This window comes from Callionymus lyra, chromosome 6, assembly GCF_982586985.1.
Source record: "Callionymus lyra chromosome 6, fCalLyr1.hap1.1, whole genome shotgun sequence".
NCBI classification, from domain to species: domain Eukaryota; kingdom Metazoa; phylum Chordata; class Actinopteri; order Syngnathiformes; family Callionymidae; genus Callionymus; species Callionymus lyra.
Genome location: NC_141823.1, coordinates 11819509 through 11838732, shown reverse-complemented (window position 1 = coordinate 11838732; position 19224 = coordinate 11819509). Strand labels below are relative to the sequence as shown.

General features: G+C 36.4%; 1 protein-coding gene across 1 annotated transcript; it reads left to right on the top strand.

The window, feature by feature from the left end:
* The first annotated feature begins 5071 nt into the window (after window positions 1-5071).
* On the top strand, window positions 5072-14088 carry LOC148076369 (uncharacterized). The gene is made up of 5 exons (XM_087793168.1): window positions 5072-5093; window positions 7200-8149; window positions 10648-10819; window positions 11654-11814; window positions 13924-14088. Exons 1-5 carry the CDS (start codon window positions 5072-5074, stop codon window positions 14086-14088), a joined length of 1470 nt encoding a protein of 489 aa, XP_087649294.1.
* Window positions 14089-19224: the final 5136 nt, after the last annotated feature.

Here is a 19224-nt window from a genome sequence, read left to right as displayed (position 1 = left end):
TACTGTAGTTTTTGATTTCATCATGTTTTGAATGTTGTAGTAATTTAAATACAGTGTAAACACATGTGAACTTTAAACGTTAATACATTAAAAATGTGCAAACGTGTGTTAATAATAACTATATAGTATTAAAGATGAAGGTTTTATCTAGAATGAATGAATTTGGAAACATTTCACTGTTTTTTATTAAAACCTCTTTAAAATATAACTATATATTATTAAATATTGTTCTATTTTTATGTAATTTAAAGTTGAGATGTCTTTGTATTGAAATGACAACAACATTCATAACATGATAAAATAAAACAAAACTACAGTAAAATGTTTCCACATTCATTCATATGACAGATAAAACCTTTATCTTTAATAATATATAGTTATTTCAATTTAGCGTCGGATGACTTGGCTGTGATCGCGGAAGCGTCAGATACTTTACTCCAGTCTAAAACTGAGCTTATCTCGACTGACCAGAGTCACATCAGCAGCCACTCCCGAGGAAACTCTGCGTCTGTGAATTATGAAACAATAAATGAAAGATCATTATTTGACATTTGAAGTGCTCTACTAACCTGCACGTATCTTGTTGACAGGTGCAACAAACTGTGGTCACCAGGTGAGAGATAACATGAACAAGTTTGACAGGCTCAGACATCCAGGTGCGAGATAACATAAACAAGTCTCATGAAGGAGCTCAGACATCCAGGTGAGACTCAAAGTAAAGAGGAGGAAAGTCTGTATCGACGTTCCATGCATTAAACGAAATAATAATAGATTGTTGGACAATATATTGTTCATGCGATACATCATAAAATCCACGAGAGGGCAGCATAGTCTTCCGTCAACTGTGCTAACAGTAAAGCTAAATATGTTAGGATCAGAAACAGAAACCTTTATTATAGTGTTGCAAATACAACATTGGATTATATTGTGGTGGCAGTACTACATAAAATAATTAAATAGGATAACACAAAACATTAGCAATGGAAAACGGAACCATGGTAGCCATTGCAAAATATAAAACTGGATTAGAAACCAAACACAGCAATGAACAAATAGAAATATGTATAAATGTAGTTTTAAAAATGGCCTATAATCCAAAAAGTGTTCTTTTTATCACTGGAGCGCCTCTGGTTGAATTGTGGCGTGTTATGCCCCAAAGAGTCCACTAGTCGGCGATCACGAATCTTCTGCTCATATAGTTAATAGACGTTCATGAACTTTAACATGTTTATAAAACGTAATGTTCCTAAACAATCCAGATGTTGTGGACATTTGCTTCCATACAAGACTTAAAAAATACAAAATTCATTTTGGTACTGAAACAAAAAAAGACCTACTTGCTCTATAAGAGTGTAATAAAACATTTAAATACTTTTTAAGATATTAAGGTGACACTAAACTGGTTATATATTATATATACATATTTAAAGATATAACACTGGCAAGTACAAAGATGCTTTGTTGTGTTCCATTTCTTTCTGTCTTTTATTTTATGTACATTTTTATGAACGCAATAAATTACTGATTATTTATATTTTAATGATTTTTTTTATTGTGTCTCTGATGTGATTTGTGTTGCGTTGAACACCAATTGGAGAAAAGCGTCATTAAATCTTCCACAGAGAAAAAGTATATTTTAATACGATTGTTATCAAGTGAATTTTAACGAGTGCTTTTCTTTTTACGGCCAGAAAAGAACAGATTTCTACTTTTATCCGTAGTGACAGTGTTTCTGTTTATACCCCGGTTGCTCAAGGGCAGTGGCGGTTTGATCCAACCCAGCATTGGTCACTTGAATTGAAATAACAAAAAACTCTGATTTTAAATGTACGTGGGAAATGCAACCACTTAAATGAAGTCCGACAATCCTGTAAACAAGTGCTATTTGTAAAACAATGTATCGTGAATTAGAATTTTGATTGTATTTTCGCAGACAAACATAAAACGAGGAGACGCTGAGCTCACAGTGAAGAGATGAAGTGAGGCGTGAATGGATGGAACAAAAGAAAAATGATGCATGAATCATGAATATATGAAAATAATACTGTGATATTCTCTTGTGAGCAGTTTTTAGTGTCACTATAACATAATAACTATATATATATACTGTATATATATATAGATATATATATCTATATATATATTCTATGAATGAAGGAATGGAGAGTTTAGTAGATTTAAATATGGTTTATAAGTAACTTTGCATATTTATTATGAACAAAGTCTTGCGATGAGCCCAAATATATATATATATATGTATTTATGAAATATTTGGCTGTAGCAGAATTTTGTTCGCCGAAGGCTGCAGAGCGCTTCCATAATGAGTGTCTGGAGGCAACAGTGAAACATGTCGGAGGTTGAAATACCACCAAGGAGGGTATGATTGGACCTACATTTATAGCAGGACAACAACCACAAGCAAACATCCAATGTCTTTAAGAAATATCTTCAGCGTAAAGAAGAAGAAGTCCTGGAAGTGATGGTATGAACCCACAGAGCCCTGATCTCAACATCATGGAGTCTGTCTGTGATAACATGAAGAGACAGAAGGATTTGAGAAACATCTACAGAACATCTGTGGTTATTTCTCCAAGATGTTTGGAACAACCTACCAGTTGAGTTCCTTCAAAAACTGTGTGCAAGTGAACCTCCAAGAAATGATTCTGTATTTGATGTGTATTGATGTGTAATCACACAATTTTCAACTATAATCAAACAATTTTCAACTGTAATCAAACAATTTTCAACTATAATCAAACAATTTTCAACTATAATCAAACAATTTTCAACTATAATCAAACAATTTTCAACTATAATCAAACAATTTTCAACTTGAATCAAACAATTTTCAACTATAATCAAACAATTTTCAACTTGAATCAAAACAATTTTCAACTATAATCAAACAATTTTCAACTATAATCAAACAATTTTCAACTATAATCAAACAATTTTCAACTATAATCAAACAATTTTCAACTGTAATCAAACAATTTTCAACTTGAATCAAACAATTTTCAACTATAATCAAACAATTTTCAACTGTAATCAAACAATTTTCAACTTGAATCAAACAATTTTCAACTATAATCAAACAATTTTCAACTGTAATCAAACAATTTTCAACTTGAATCAAACAATTTTCAACTATAATCAAACAATTTTCAACTGTAATCAAACAATTTTCAACTTGAATCAAACAATTTTCAACTATAATCAAACAATTTTCAACTAAAATCAAACAATTTTCAACTTGAATCTAACAATTTTCAACTATAATCAAACAATTTTCAACTAAAATCAAACAATTTTCAACTAAAATCAAACAATTTTCAACTTGAATCAAACAATTTTCAACTATAATCAAACAATTTTCAACTGTAATCAAACAATTTTCAACTTGAATCAAACAATTTTCAACTAAAATCAAACAATTTTCAACTTGAATCAAAAAATTTTCAACTAAAATCAAACAATTTTCAACTTGAATCAAAAAATTTTCAACTATAATCAAACAATTTTCAACTGTAATCAAACAATTTTCAACTGTAATCAAACAATTTTCAACTAAAATCAAACAATTTTCAACTTGAATCAAACAATTTTCAACTAAAATCAAACAATTTTCAACTTGAATCTAACAATTTTCAACTATAATCAAACAATTTTCAACTAAAATCAAACAATTTTCAACTAAAATCAAACAATTTTCAACTTGAATCAAACAATTTTCAACTATAATCAAACAATTTTCAACTATAATCAAACAATTTTCAACTTGAATCAAACAATTTTCAACTTGAATCAAACAATTTTCAACTATAATCAAACAATTTTCAACTTGAATCAAACAATTTTCAACTTGAATCAAACAATTTTCAACTTGAATCAAACAATTTTCAACTATAATCAAACAATTTTCAACTTGAATCAAACAATTTTCAACTTGAATCAAACAATTTTCAACTTGAATCAAACAATTTTCAACTAAAATCAAACTATTTTTAACTTTAATCAAACAATTTTCAACTATAATCAAACAATTTTCAACTTGAATCAAACAATTTTCAACTATAATCAAACAATTTTCAACTTGAATCAAACAATTTTCAACTTTAATCAAACAATTTTCAACTAAAATCAAACAATTTTCAACTTGAATCAAACAATTTTCAACTTGAATCAAACAATTTTCAACTAAAATCAAACAATTTTCAACTTGAATCAAACAATTTTCAACTTGAATCAAACAATTTTCAACTTGAATCAAACAATTTTCAACTGTAATCAAATAATTTTCAACTTGAATCAAACAATTTTCAACTATATTCAAACAATTTTCAACTTGAATCAAACAATTTTCAACAATAATCAAACAATTTTCAATTTTAATCCAACAAACTTTAACTATAATTACATCATTCTTTTCTATTCCACTGAACACAATATTTAATCCCTGCTTTCATTTATGTTTTTATGTATTTTATGGATGTATTATTATTAATGATGTCTTCATCCATGTCCTATGATCCATGTGTGTCACAAGTATGTTCATCATATGAACTCAATGTATGTCATGTGATCATTGATGCGACAAAGACAAACAATTTGTTATGATCTATTTGTTATTTATTCTCTTCTCAACTGAAAAGTAAAGTGAAAGAAATCTAACATAAACACCTGCTTTATCTGCTTAATAACAGTGGAATGAAACCATCGTGTGGTGAAATAAACCACTCAGTTACACTGTATTAATAAAGTTTTTATCTATCTTTAGGTCTTTCTTAAATCAACACTAGAACATTGGTCATGGAATAATGGACGGGAGGTCATTGAGGAGCATTTTATCTGTAATTAAATGTTTTTATTTTCAGTGATAATTGGTGAAGCGTTGTAAGAAAAAACCCTCCAAGAGAGCGAGTCGTCGTTGGACGTCTTCTCCACCAACGCACTGCTGCACGATGAAAGCTGGGCTGAGCGGCTGCAGCGATTGGCTGACAGGCTGCTGCTCTCTCTGCATGAAGGCGACTGTTTCCAGCCACGGCTCTGACTTCAGCAGCTCCTCGGGATCATGTCCAAATCCGCCCTGGGAGGTAAGAAGCTCTTCTCTTTTCCATCAACTTCCCAGCTGAGTTTAAAAAATAAATAAATGATTCCATTATTTATAATTGACAAAACATCCTCTCGTGATTTATCTTTTATTGTCTTTATCTGTTCATTTGTCTTATTAAATTAAAGGGAAATAAATGCAGAAAATAAACCACAAATAAGTGGAAAAACCTCATCTTCAAGAAATCTGATCTGACTTTAATGTCACCTCCTCTTAAAAACCACTGCAGCGTTTTGCAATCTGTTAATGCAGTTTTCGGGGCGGTCGAGGGAAATGTGCCAACAACTAGAATGACGTGAAGAAGTTTCATCATGAGTAAAAGGATCAAACCAAAATCCCATTTTTCTAACTCTTTTATTTCGATGAAAAATGCTCTGTTTGCTCTTGTTTTGTGTCTGTTGTTGGCGCTGCTGTGGTCACCAGGAGAGTTTTACTCCAGCGTCCACCCCTGGATGAGTCATCCACGTCCATCACTGGTGCAGCTGTTGAGGGTCTTATTGAGGGTCTCGTTGATGGACACCACGTAACGTCCTTTTCAGACGCGTGTCGTGAATCCTGTCACATTACCGGCGAAAAAGCCTTGACCTCGACTATGACAGAAATATGTGCTTCACAGGCAGAAAAAAAGATCCAGCATGTCACGGACGTGTTCGGATGACTGACTTGAATTGATCAAATAGAAAAGAACAACCTGTTTTTAATGTCAGTCTTTGTTATGATTCGACCAATCGTGACGTCATTCACAACATCCAGTTATTGAGCGAAAACTCACGAAGAAAATGCTTAAGAAATAATTTGAGGCTAAATTTAGCCGAGACATACATGTACCTCGACAAAGAACGTGACGCATTTTCTTTCAACGATGTCCGTGACTCATAACATGTTCAACACTGTTTTTTTTAACTCCTTGAAAAACATGATCCATTTCCTTTTATTTCTTCACTAAAACATACATTTTTTTATTTCAAGATGTCTTGGGCCACAAAAAACAAGTCTTGACGGACTGATTTGGCCCCCGAGCCTTGAGTTTAACTGGGGTCAAACCACATGTTTTCAGGGTCATATTCGTTAACCTACGAAAAACAAAATAATTTTTTGAACAAAATGCTGTTTTAGAACTTCCTGATTCAGTTGAAATATCTTAAACTTCCATCCAATAAACAGCCCTAACTGTCACTATACAGAAGAAGCTAATGTCGTTATAGCATTAGCCATGTTAGCTACAGTACATCAACAAAAGCAAAACACTAAAAACTATGGAATCGACAAACAGGTAAGACACGTTTTAGCAAATAGACGAGTCAAAGGTAATATGAATTTTAACAGTTATGTGTATGTATTATGTTCCCCATAGACATATAAACTAATATTTTTCGTTCTTTCTTTGTCTCTGTTTCTAACCGCTTTTTTATTGCATAATCGTAGTACTCCTGTCGTAATTTAGCATCAACAAGTCACGCGACCAATATTTTTTTGGAATTGGTATGATAGTATTGTCGAGTACTTGACTGGTGTTGCAGAATCTTCAGACCACATGACTCTGGACAAGTCGTAACTGATTTCATTTGTTTTGAAACCGAAATATGTCCAAACATCAGCTTTAAAAGCTGCTGGAGTCGACTGTATCCTCTCGTCCTCAGTCATCGCCCGGATCTCGCAGGCTTTCATTGACGCAATGACTGCTGCCATCTGGTGTCCGGGAGTTAAATTGCAACACTAAAGTAAAAAGACGTTTTCATTTTAATTGTAAATAAAACAAAAATAAATATTGCGATATATCGACATATATATAGCGACGACGCACATGACTGTAAAAGATCCGATCGGACTCTTCTGCTCGATAACTCTGGAGAAGCTCTGATGATGAACAAGCAACAGTGAAAACGCTTCCTACTCCATGACAGAATCATTTATACAATTATGACCACGACCCAGAGACATTTCCTCTTTAATCAGATCACGGCGGCAGGAACGAGAAAACATCTGCTGGACAACTTCTCAGATCTTTTGTGTGTCTTCGCTTCCTCCTGTTTCTGTCCTTCTGTGAAACACACTTTTTTAAAAATATCTTTGTGTGTCCTGGTTCTAGTCCAGCAGCAGATCCTCCTGGCGGTGGGTCTGGCCGTGACCTGCTACTGTCTGGTCCTGGCGTGCGTCCTGTGCTGCCGGCGAAGAAAAAGCGCGTCATGGAAGGACGAGGAGAGCGTCTTCGTGGCGTCTCACCCTCCGGAGCAGGTGACGGTGACCATGACTCCTCCCTCCTGCACCCACGCCGTCAAGCAGCAGTACGAGGAGCTGGACGGCGACGTGCTGGACCGCCCGTCCCCCAAGGGCGGCTCGTCTCCGTCCGAGGACGACCTGATGACCGCCTTGCCCTTTGACCCCTGCCCGGCCGACGACCCGGCGGAGCGCCGCGACAGCGCTCCCGTCGTCCCCATCTCGCCCAGGAGGTCCTCGTACCAGGGCCGGGCGTCCTTGCCGACCCTCACCAAGCTGAACCTGGTGTCCAGGTCCCGGCGGGCGATGGGCCGGCGCAGCACCGTGAGCGGGGACGGACTCCTGTACACGGAGAGCAGCCGGTTGACCCGAGCGGCCGCCCAGTCCGGGGAGTCTGGTCCGGCGACGTACGGCTCCGGTTCGCTCTCCACTACACCCACGCTGCACTTCTCTCTGCTCTACTCCGCGGGGGGCACCCTGGTGGTCAACATCTTGGGGCTCTCGGGGGACGGTCGGAGGCGCAGCAGAGTCCTCGTCAGAGCCAGTCTGCCCCCCCTGTGCCCCTCCCCTCAGCAGATCGCCTCCCGACGCCGCAGCTTCAGTCCGGACCTTCAGAGCCAGAGCTACGTGCTGCAGGTGGGCTCCGTGGAGGAGCTGAGACCCTGCACCCTCACCCTGGCGGTCTACAGCAGAGACTTCTCGGGGCTGAGGGAGGTGGCCCTGGGGGTGGTGGAGGTCTCCTGCCAGCATCTGGACTGGGAGCCGGACACTACCATGACCTGCTCCAGGCAGCTCAGCCCCACCAAGACCAAGCTGAAGAAGGTGAGACCAACATACATGTTTCAAGGTCACATGCACTGTTGAAGGGATAGCTAGGGGGCGCTACTGTGCAAGTCTGCTCTGATGATCTCCATAAATGATTTATTAATGCATGGATTCTGTGAATATAATTTGAAATATGGAAGTATATAAGTGTCATTGAATGGTTTAGATTTCAAATATTGAATTTTTTTTTCATTTCAATTAAATGTAATTAATTAATTAATTTTTTTTAAATATTTGAATGATAAAAAAATGCGAAAATAAACGATTTTTTTTTTACACATTGAGTTTGATATTGTTATAATTAAAAAAGCGGACCAGACGAAAACCAAAAGATTCCCCGAGCTCCTTTATTACTTATTAAAAGTGTTGGCATTATTATTACAACATTTTTATATTCAATTTAATAAGCCATGATTAAAAAAAAAAGAGTTTAGAAAATATACTTCTAATTAAAGGAATTAAACTCTTAAATTATTTATATATATATATTCTTAAAATATTGAATTTGAATAAAATTGTTAACGAAAACAACAAATTACATATTTTATATTAAAATAAATAAATAAATGCATTTGTTAAATTAAATCAAATTCAACCTTTAAATATAGAAATTATTTTTTAAAATAATTGAAAAAATAAAAACATTTATATTAACATTTAAAAAAGTTTAAAGTTTAAATCAACCATTCGATATTCTAATGTCGCTGATTCACTTCCGTATAGAAACCATTGTCTCGTTTTAAAAATAAATATTGTGGTCCTTTAATTCACAATGGCCGCTAGTGGGCAGTGTTGAGTCAATAATTAATTAACCAATCATGTAAGTTGATAACTATAGAAACAAGAATCAAACCAACACACTATATGTTTTAGTCTTAATATATCTTTCACATGTTTAATGTGCAGTTCAAAACTAAAATTACAAAATTAAATATTGTTACATAAATATATGAATTATTGCATTAAAAGTTATTTAAAAATAAGTTTAGCAAACATGAAGAAATCACTTTTCTATGTAACTTTCAGTAAATTCTTTAACCATTAAGTCTCCAAAGTCACTCTCTAAACAATGTTTACATCTGTGTTTCAATCACACACACAAATACACAACATCTGTAAAACCAACTGGTCAACCTCGTGCGGCCCTCGTGAAAATTGAACATTTTTGTTTTGTGGCTCCCCCTGCTGTTAGAACTGTGTGAATGCAAGACTGTGGAGTGTCAAGAAAACTACAGCATCCAACTGCCACCGTCCGCATATGCTTTTGTTTGATAAAAATGAGCGATCGTGTCAGTTTTCTCTCACTGGAAGCTCCAAAAAAATGACTTCTGCCGTTATGGAAATGAATTGAACTGCCATCTCCGACTCCTAGAGTTGAAGAGAAACTCTCCTGACTCACTCTCATGTTTCAAATGTTTAAGTCTTCTTCTCCAAGATCTAGTAAGTCCCTCATCATGACCATGTTTTGAACTTATTACTTTATAAAGTTCTTCTAATGTCCTGTCTGTAATCTGGGCGAACGAGAGGTTACGAGAGCAGAGTACATTATGGCGTAATAATGGCTTCACTCCTCCTCCGGCCAGCTGTAATCACACCCCACTTTGTTTATACGAAGAGGTGGAGACTTCCGGGATTGATGACGCGCGATGACAAACCAGAATGTTTGACCAATCACAGCAGAGTAGGCGTGGTTATCGTAAACAAGATTTAATCTCCAGAAAGACAAATTATTTTCAGTGGGCGGGGCTTAATATCATTTTTTAATGTTAATATTCATGTAAAAGATAGTTTTGTACAAACAGACACTGATGATACAATAGAGTCCAACATCTATTTAAGACACACTTAAATCAACACATAATCAAATAATGTAAATGTTACATAGTGCTGCTTTAAGGGAAACACCTCAACTGTGAAAGTGCACTTTAAGAAATGATTTACTTAAAGTCTGGGACGTTTAAACGTGTACGACTTAGTCTACTATGTACTATGCATGTTTAATTCCCCGCCGACTACATGAGGAAGCTATAAATACCACATCATCTGTGTTGACTTGAAGAAATACGACATCACGAGTTAACCTCTCAGCAGCGTCGCCGACAAACAAGAACCTCTCAGTCACTGCTCGATAAACCCGACGTCTCACTGTGACGCACCAGCTCTGTGATGGTGCTGCTGCCCCCGCGACCCCAGCGGCAGGAAGCTCAACATGTGCGGAACCAGCGAACCAGAAGTTCCTCCTGTCGATGGAGATGATCTTCACCCTCGACTGCTCAACGGCGGTCGAAGCGCTCGGTTACCCAGAGTGAGTCACCGGGCCTCGAGCCGTCCGACCCGACGGAGCGTCGGACAAACAAGACTTCAGGGCGAGAACATCGCATTCCACAGATCAATCCGATGAATGTCTTTGCCAGGAACTGATGAGAGTGGATCCTCGTGGCCTGAGCTCAACACCTTCATGAAGGTTAAAGTTCTCCTCCATCCTTTCATTCCAGAGCCTGAGTTCCCAGGAAACCCTGAGCGACAGGAAGACCTCGCTCAGTGTTCCTCGAGCTCTGGGTCAGGTCTTCGTTCTGCTCCAGTACCAGACCACGGCCCAGAGGCTCAAGGTGATGGTGAGGAAGGCGGAGAATCTGCCGAAGCTCACGCGGATCCCTGGAGCTCCAGGTAACCATGACAAACCAATGACAAATACTCTGATTGATTTGAGAATTGATGACATGGTCAAGGAGGAAAACATGAAATAAAGTAATAAACAAGTAATTACCTCTGCCAAGGAGGTCATTTAGTAGTTTGTCTTTTAGTAAAAAAAAATGTTTTTGTAGAATAGTAGAATTTAATCTTCTTTGTCCAATCAAAGACGAAGGAAAAGTGGGAAGAGTGAAAATTCAAATATGTCTAATTTCAATGACATTTGAACCATTTGTAATACACAATAAATATTTCACTAATTTTAGCTTCTTTTCAATACATTTTTTCTTTTTTTTTTGCTCATATTTCTTTTATATTGAGGCAACACTTTTCAGCTAAGATACAATGAAATGAAAATAGGGACCTAATTGTATTGTTGACTAAAACATTTGAGGCAAAAATAAATAAATAATAATATTAATAACAATAATTATACATCGTACTGAGCTGCTTGGCAGGGGTCTGGGCTCTTGAATGGTGTTTCTAAACTTATTATTTTGCAAAAACTTTCATAAATTCTCAACGTTCCAGTTAAAAATGTCCATTCAGTTGTTTTCAGCTGTTTCAGCGAATGTTATCTTAGGAAGAAAAAAAAGAATATAAATTGATTTATATAAGAATTTGTAACAATATCCATCATCTTTGAGAGAATATCGAGAAAATGTCAACAGAGAACGAGCAGCAGCTGTTTGATCAAATCAGTAACTGATCAGCTTCTGTCACTTCCTGTCATGAACTAATGACATCAATAATCGGAGATAATAACGATGGATCATCGATGCTTCAAACTACTTTTCTTTCTCCGGACAGATCATTACGTCGTCATAAATCTACGTCAGGATGGAAACGTCGTCGCCACGAAAGAGACGAAAGGAGTCGGAGGTTCGAACCCAGTGTGGAACCATCCCTTCCTGTTCGACCTGCCAGCTGGTGACGTCACGCGGCTGCTGCTGGAGTTCATCGTCATGCAGGTCCATCTACTTCTACGTCCTCTACTTCTATGTCCTCTTCTTCTACGTCCTCTACTTCTCTGTCCTCTACTTCTATGTCTTCTACTTCTATATCCTTTACTTCTCTGTCCTCTACTTCTATGTCCTCTACTTCTCTGTCCTCTACTTCTATGTCTTCTACTTCTATATCCTTTACTTCTCTGTCCTCTACTTCTCTGTCCTCTACTTCTCTGTTTGATACTTCTCTGTCCTCTACTTCTATGTCCTCTACTTCTCTGTCTTCTACTTCTCTGTCCTCTACTTCTCTGTCCTCTACTTCTATGTCCTCTACTTCCCTGTCTTCTACTTCTCTGTCCTCTACTTCTCTGTCCTCTACTTCTATATTCTCTACTTCTATGTCCTTTACTTCTCTGTCTTCTACTTCTCTCTCCTCTACTTCTCTGTCTTCTACTTCTCTCTCCTCTACTTCTCTGTCTTCTACTTCTATATTCTCTACTTCTATGTCCTTTACTTCTATGTCCTCTACTTCTATGTCCTCTACTTCCCTGTCTTCTACTTCTCTGTCCTCTACTTCTCTGTCCTCTACTTCTCTGTCCTCTACTTCTATGTCCTCTACTTCCCTGTCTTCTACTTCTCTGTCCTCTACTTCTCTGTCCTCTACTTCTATATTCTCTACTTCTATGTCCTTTACTTCTCTGTCTTCTACTTCTCTGTCTTGTACTTCTTTGTCCTCTACTTCTATGTCATCTACTTCTATTTCATCTACTCCTCTGTCCTCTGCTTTTCTGTCCTCTACTTATATGTCCTTTACTTCTCTGTCTTCTACTTCTCTCTCCTCTACTTCTCTGTCTTCTACTTCTCTGTCCTTTACTTCTATATTCTCTACTTCTATGTCCTTTACTTACTTCTATTTTCCTCTACTTCTCTGTCCTCTACTTCTATGTCCTCTACTCCTCTGTCCTCTACTTCTCTGTCCTCTACTTCCATGTCCTCTACTTCTCTGTCCTCTACTTCTCTGTCCTCTACTTCTCTGTCCTCTACTTCCATGTCCTCTACTTCTCTGTCCTCTACTTCTCTGTCCTCTACTTCTCTGTCCTCTACTTCTCTGTCCTCTACTTCCATGTCCTCTACTTCTCTCTCTTCTATTTCTCTGTACTCTACTTCTATATTATCTACTTCTATGTCCTCTACTTCCCTGTCTTCTACTTCTCTGTCCTCTACTTCTCTGTCCTCTACTTCTATATTCTCTACTTCTATGTCCTTTACTTCTCTGTCTTCTACTTCTCTGTCTTGTACTTCTTTGTCCTCTACTTCTATGTCATCTACTTCTATTTCATCTACTCCTCTGTCCTCTGCTTTTCTGTCCTCTACTTATATGTCCTTTACTTCTCTGTCTTCTACTTCTCTCTCCTCTACTTCTCTGTCTTCTACTTCTCTGTCCTTTACTTCTATATTCTCTACTTCTATGTCCTTTACTTACTTCTATTTTCCTCTACTTCTCTGTCCTCTACTTCTATGTCCTCTACTCCTCTGTCCTCTACTTCTCTGTCCTCTACTTCCATGTCCTCTACTTCTCTGTCCTCTACTTCTCTGTCCTCTACTTCTCTGTCCTCTACTTCTCTGTCCTCTACTTCTCTGTCCTCTACTTCTCTGTCCTCTACTTCCATGTCCTCTACTTCTCTGTCCTCTACTTCTCTGTCCTCTACTTCTCTGTCCTCTACTTCCATGTCCTCTACTTCTCTCTCTTCTATTTCTCTGTACTCTACTTCTATATTATCTACTTCTATGTCCTTTACTTCTCTGTCCTCTGCTTCTTATTTTTTTATAAATAAGTAGTTACTTCAATCAAAAGAAAATATTAAATAATTAACTTAAATCTATAAAAAATCGTCTTCAAAACATCTTTCCTTCAATACAAAAAAACAATGACTTCTTAGTGAGTTACTTCTTATTCACTGAAATACTTTTTCTGACTGAAGCTATTTTTTGATTGAAGCAACTTTTCTTGATTGAATAATAAAGTATTACCTTCACACGTCAACACGTGTTTTTATAAACTTTTATTTTGAAGCCTCCGCCTCTCAGGCTTCATAAACGACTCATTAGACCTGATCTGATTTGTGTCTCCAGGGGCGTCTCTACACCAAGAGCAGCATCCTGGGTCGCGTGATGATCGGCGAGGACGCCTCAGAGGCGGGACGGGGTCACTGGAGGGAGATGTGCAGTCGGGGTCACATCGAAACAGCTCGCTGGCACAACATACAGTCGGAGGCGCTGAAAGATGCAAGAAACTGAGAGTCAAGACACAATATTATTAAATGTATTTGATGATTTTCTCTCATTACTATTTAAATTATATATTCATAATAACATCTCAAATTGAAAATCTATTGATCAATGTTTGTAAATTATTTATTTATTTACGTGTGATTTATTTTCTCCTGTATTTTATTCTGTTGTCAGTTTGTTAAACTGTGTTTCATATTTGTGACGCTGTCGTGTAACGTCTATAAACTTGTCACCTGGACGCCTGCGAGAACAAACTCTATTGATGTGAGAACGTTTAAATAAATGTTTGTGTTCAACGAGTGTGAGTCGTGTGTAGAGACACTTGAACGCATCACTGCGTGTGTGTTGTTGTTGTTGTTGTGGAGGAGGTTGTCGGTTCTTCATCTCACTGGTGATGTTGATCCATGTACTACACATTATATTGAGTATTTATAATGTAATGTGTGCTACGACAACCATCGTACAAACATGGAAGTATTTTCATTATCTATCTGCTGAGAAGACTAATGGATGAAGTGGGACTGTCTGGGTCTGTGTTAGAATGATTCTCATCTTACCTTTCTGGGCGCAGTTTTAGTGTATCTGCCAATCAAATGAGGTCTGAATCGGCAGATCTGTTGTGTGGAGTCCCTCAAGGTTCTGTTCTGGGTCCTTTATTGTTTTTGCTGTACTTGATTCCCCTAGGTAAAATCATTGAGAGATTTCCTGATGTCTTTCATCACATCTTTGCTGATGACATCCAGCTCTACTGCTCTTTTGATCCAACTGAGCCCCAGAGGCTGAACATCTTAGTCAATGGTTTGCTAGAAATCAAACAATGGCTGAATGAAAACACTTTTCAGCAAAATGTGGACAAAACTGAAACTCTGGTGATTGCTCCTGATGATAAGATTCCAGGGTTGAGTCAATACTTGGGTGACTTAGGTCACTGTCGTCTGTCAAACTGAGCCTGAGAAACCTGGGTGTTGTATTTGATAAAGACACGTCTCTTGTTCAACACTGCAGAAAACTGACCAGAAACTGTTTCCTTCAACTGAGAAAAATCTCTAAACTTAGGAAAATGATGTCACAACACGATCTGGAGCTTATAATCCATGCGTTTGTGTCTTCTCGTCTGGACTATTGTAACAGTTTGTTTTCATGTCTAAACAAGAAGGATCTGTCTCGCCTGCAATTAATTCAGAACTCTGCAGCGAGAATTCTAACCTGCTCTAGTAGAAGAACTCACATTTCTCCGATCCTTAAAACTCTTCACTGGCTGCCAGTTTCTTTCAGAATAAACCTTAAAATTCTGGTTCTTACTTTCAGATCTATTCATGGTCAGACTCCTCCTTACATCAGTGATCTGATCCAGCCTTACACCCCAGCTCGGGCTCTGAGGTCTGTGGATCAGAATCTACTTATGGTTCCAAGCACACGGCTCAGGACCAGAGGAGAGAAATCTTTTCAGGCTGTTGCTCCTAAGCTTTGGAACGATCTTCTCTCTCTTTGCGCTTGATGATCTTCTGACTCCTTTAAGAAACATCTTAAGACGTTTCTATTTGTTCAGGCTTTTCCTTGATTTTCTGGAACTCCTGTGTTGTTCTCAGTTTTATCTTGATCTTTAAAGTATATACTTTTTTGAGTATTGTTTTGATTGTTTAAGCGCTTTGTGACCCTGGTCTGGAAAAGCGCTATATAAATAAATATTACTTACTTACTTACTTACTTATTTAAATTTGTTGAAAACTTTGAAAATTGTATTTAAATTATTAAACCATTCGTTTTTATAATTATTAAATTAAAAATATATATATTTATTATTAAATTATTTGTCGTTAAATAATTGAATTTAACAGTTTATTGAAAGGTTGATTATTTTTTTTTAAAGAATATAATTGAAGAAAATCGAATACTAATAAATTAATTGAAACAGTGCCAATTACATTTTTTTTAATTTTTGGAAATAAATATCAAAATCTATATGTAAATCAAAAAATTACATATTCTTAGCCTTTTAAATTCAATATAAAAATTACGCGAGTATTATTTACAACATTTTATATTACATTTAAATGGCTACAAATGAAAAAGTATTGAATATAGAGCATTTATTTATAATTTTTTGGGATCAGAATATCAAAATCTATCTGTAAAAAAAATATTCATTGTGTTTTATTTTATTTTATTAATTATTGAAAAAAACGAATTGAACCTTTCAGCGTACGTTTTTTAAAAATTCAGTTATTCAATAAAAACACATACAACTTTTGAATAAACATATTTTTTGAATCCAGCTGTTGGAGAAAAAAACAAAACAAAGCTTGAAATAACAAAAAAAAATTCAATAAAAATTAAAATATAATCATTTGAAACCAAGAGTCAGCGTCGGTGTGAAGAAGGTTCAAAACCAGCGTCAATACTTGCTCAACGGTTCAATGCTCGGCTCGATGGTCTCAGTGGGCGACGCTTATTATTTAATTATTATTTATTATTTACAGGATGTGCGACTCAAGGGTGATGTAATCACTTCCTGGGGAAATGTTATGTCACAAGAAATCATGGAAGAAAAGCGAATATCGCTGATAATCTCACACTTTGTGCTCCGATGATCTTACGCTGCGTTTAATGTCCGATGTGTAAATGTGTTCATCGCGTCTTCACTTCCCTCTTCTTACGAAACCATTCACTTCACAACCTGTTTCACTTTTACTACAGTTGTGTGAATATTTGGTTCACAATATTGTGTTATTTTTTACTCTCTCAAAACAAAACACGATTCATCATTTTTCTCAGTTCTGTGTGCGTTCAACACACTTAATGTACACCTCTGATGTTTGTGTGTCGATGTATGTTTATGTGTTGTGTTTAGTTTGTGTGTTTTATTTATATATATATATATATATATAAATATGTATTTGTTTGTTTGCGAGTATGTGACTGTGTGAGTGTGTTATTATATGTATATGTGTGTGTATGTGATTGTGTTTGTTTTGCATGTATATATGTTTTTGTTTGTGTATGTATGTGTGTGCTAGTGTGTGTATGTGATTGTGTTTCTGTGTTTTTGTATATGTGTGTGTATGTGATTGTTTTTTTGCAGGTTTATATGTGTTTGTGTGTATGTATGTTTATTGCATTGTGTTTGTGTGTTTTTGTATGTTTATATGTGGGTTTGTGTGTGTGTCTGTGATTGTGTGTGTATGTAATTGTTCTTGGGTGTTTTTGTATGAGTAAATGTGTGTGTATGTGATCATCTTTGTGTATATATGTTTGTACATTTGTGTTTGCAAATGTATGAGTGTGTGTCTGTGTGCATGTCTGAGTGTGTGTGCGTGTGCGTGTGTTTGTGCTTGTGTTTGTGTGTGTATTCATGTATGTGTGGGTGTCTGTTTCACTTCTATAGTGTTAAATTGTTTATATTTATGCTTCGTGTGTAAATTAGCTTTGAACTTCCCAGCCACCGTAGTGTTCCCAGACTGTAGAACTACAATGAATACTGTTCATTCAACATATAATGAGACCAACAAAATAAATAAAATAAATAAAAACAAGTTTCCTTCAGCAGCTCAACACATGAGTGTGTTTGTGTGGCAGGTGGACAACATTATCTACTGTAGACTTGAGCGCGTTGGTGGACCTTCTGTCTCCTCACATCAGCAGTGACGACCACCAAATGTCAGACCGTGGGTCGTATTAAAACATGAGGAACGTGAAGACAAATATGAACCTTTCGTCCTCAGAGAGTTTCTTCTTCAACGTTGTTACCTCCATACTTGGATGTGAACCTTCTCTTCTCTTCATGAAGGACCAGGTTTGTCTTCTCAGCTGCAGACTCGTGCCGATCAATACTAGCAGACTCTGTTTCCTTCAGGGACCATGAGTCAGAGGCTGATGTCTACTGGACTGAAAGAATAATCACACACACACACCTACACACACACACACCCTCACACTCACACACACACACGCAACTGACAGACGCCCCCCTGTGGTGTTCCCTGGACACTGCAGTTTGTAAGTATATCAGAATATTACATGGTCAAATAATGTTTGAGTCATTTTTATTATTATTTTTTTTTTTTCAGTTATTAAAAAACTTTTTGGAATATGGAAGAATTAAATGCAGGACTTTATATAGTTGACCTTTATAAAGGTTCAATTAGTGGTTTTTTTTAAAGAAATTTCATTTTTTTAAAGCAATATATTTTAAATAAATTCATTTATTTTTTTTAATACATAGAGTTTAATTTTGTAAATTCAATAACGAAAAAATACAATTTCTAAATTTTTTCAATTTGTAGCTTTTTTAATTCAGTATAAAAATGTTGGTATAATAGTTTCAACAGACAATACCAAAAGAGGTTCGGGCTACTTGATCAAATTTCAGCCAATCATGGGACACATACGTGATCACATGACCATGTAGGAGCACTGTTGCGTCGATCCATCACAGTGGCTTCCAAAGCACTATTATACCAACATTTTAAATTACATTAAACACAAACATATTGAACTTAACACATTTATTGGAAGTATAATATCAAAATAAATCTAATTTGATTTTAAAAGATTGTTCAAATCCAGGGTATATCAGTTAGTTTAAATATACTTCTCTTTAAAAACATGTTATATCCATTTAACATGTGTTTGGTGTAGTGTCATAAGCCCTTGATTACTTACAGAACTAGCAAATAAATCATATTATATTGTTCCAGAACTTTCCTGCCGAAGACCTTGGCTCCTGCAAGGGTGTCAGAGATATCACTAAAAATCCTGTTTTTTAGTCAAATAATATATTTTTATTTTCATGCGGGACTTTCCAGTGACAGTAATGCCCAGTTTTGACTTTTTCCATTTATTTTGAGCCATTTTCACATTTGAAATACTGAGTTGTGCGTCTAGCGTCACACACACTGAGCGAACACACACGGAGAGCAACCGTGCAAGACGAGGAGAATCTCATTTAACTTTCTTACGCTTGGAAAGACGAAGATGAAACCAGAGAAGAAAAGTTAAGCTGATCTTTTTTCAAAGGCTTCAAAGTCTCTGGTCAGATCTTCACTGTGACGCTTGACAAGGTTACTTTGTGCTTTTATATCAAGAAGTTCAACACACACACACACACACGTCTATACACCAACACACTCAACTACACAACCC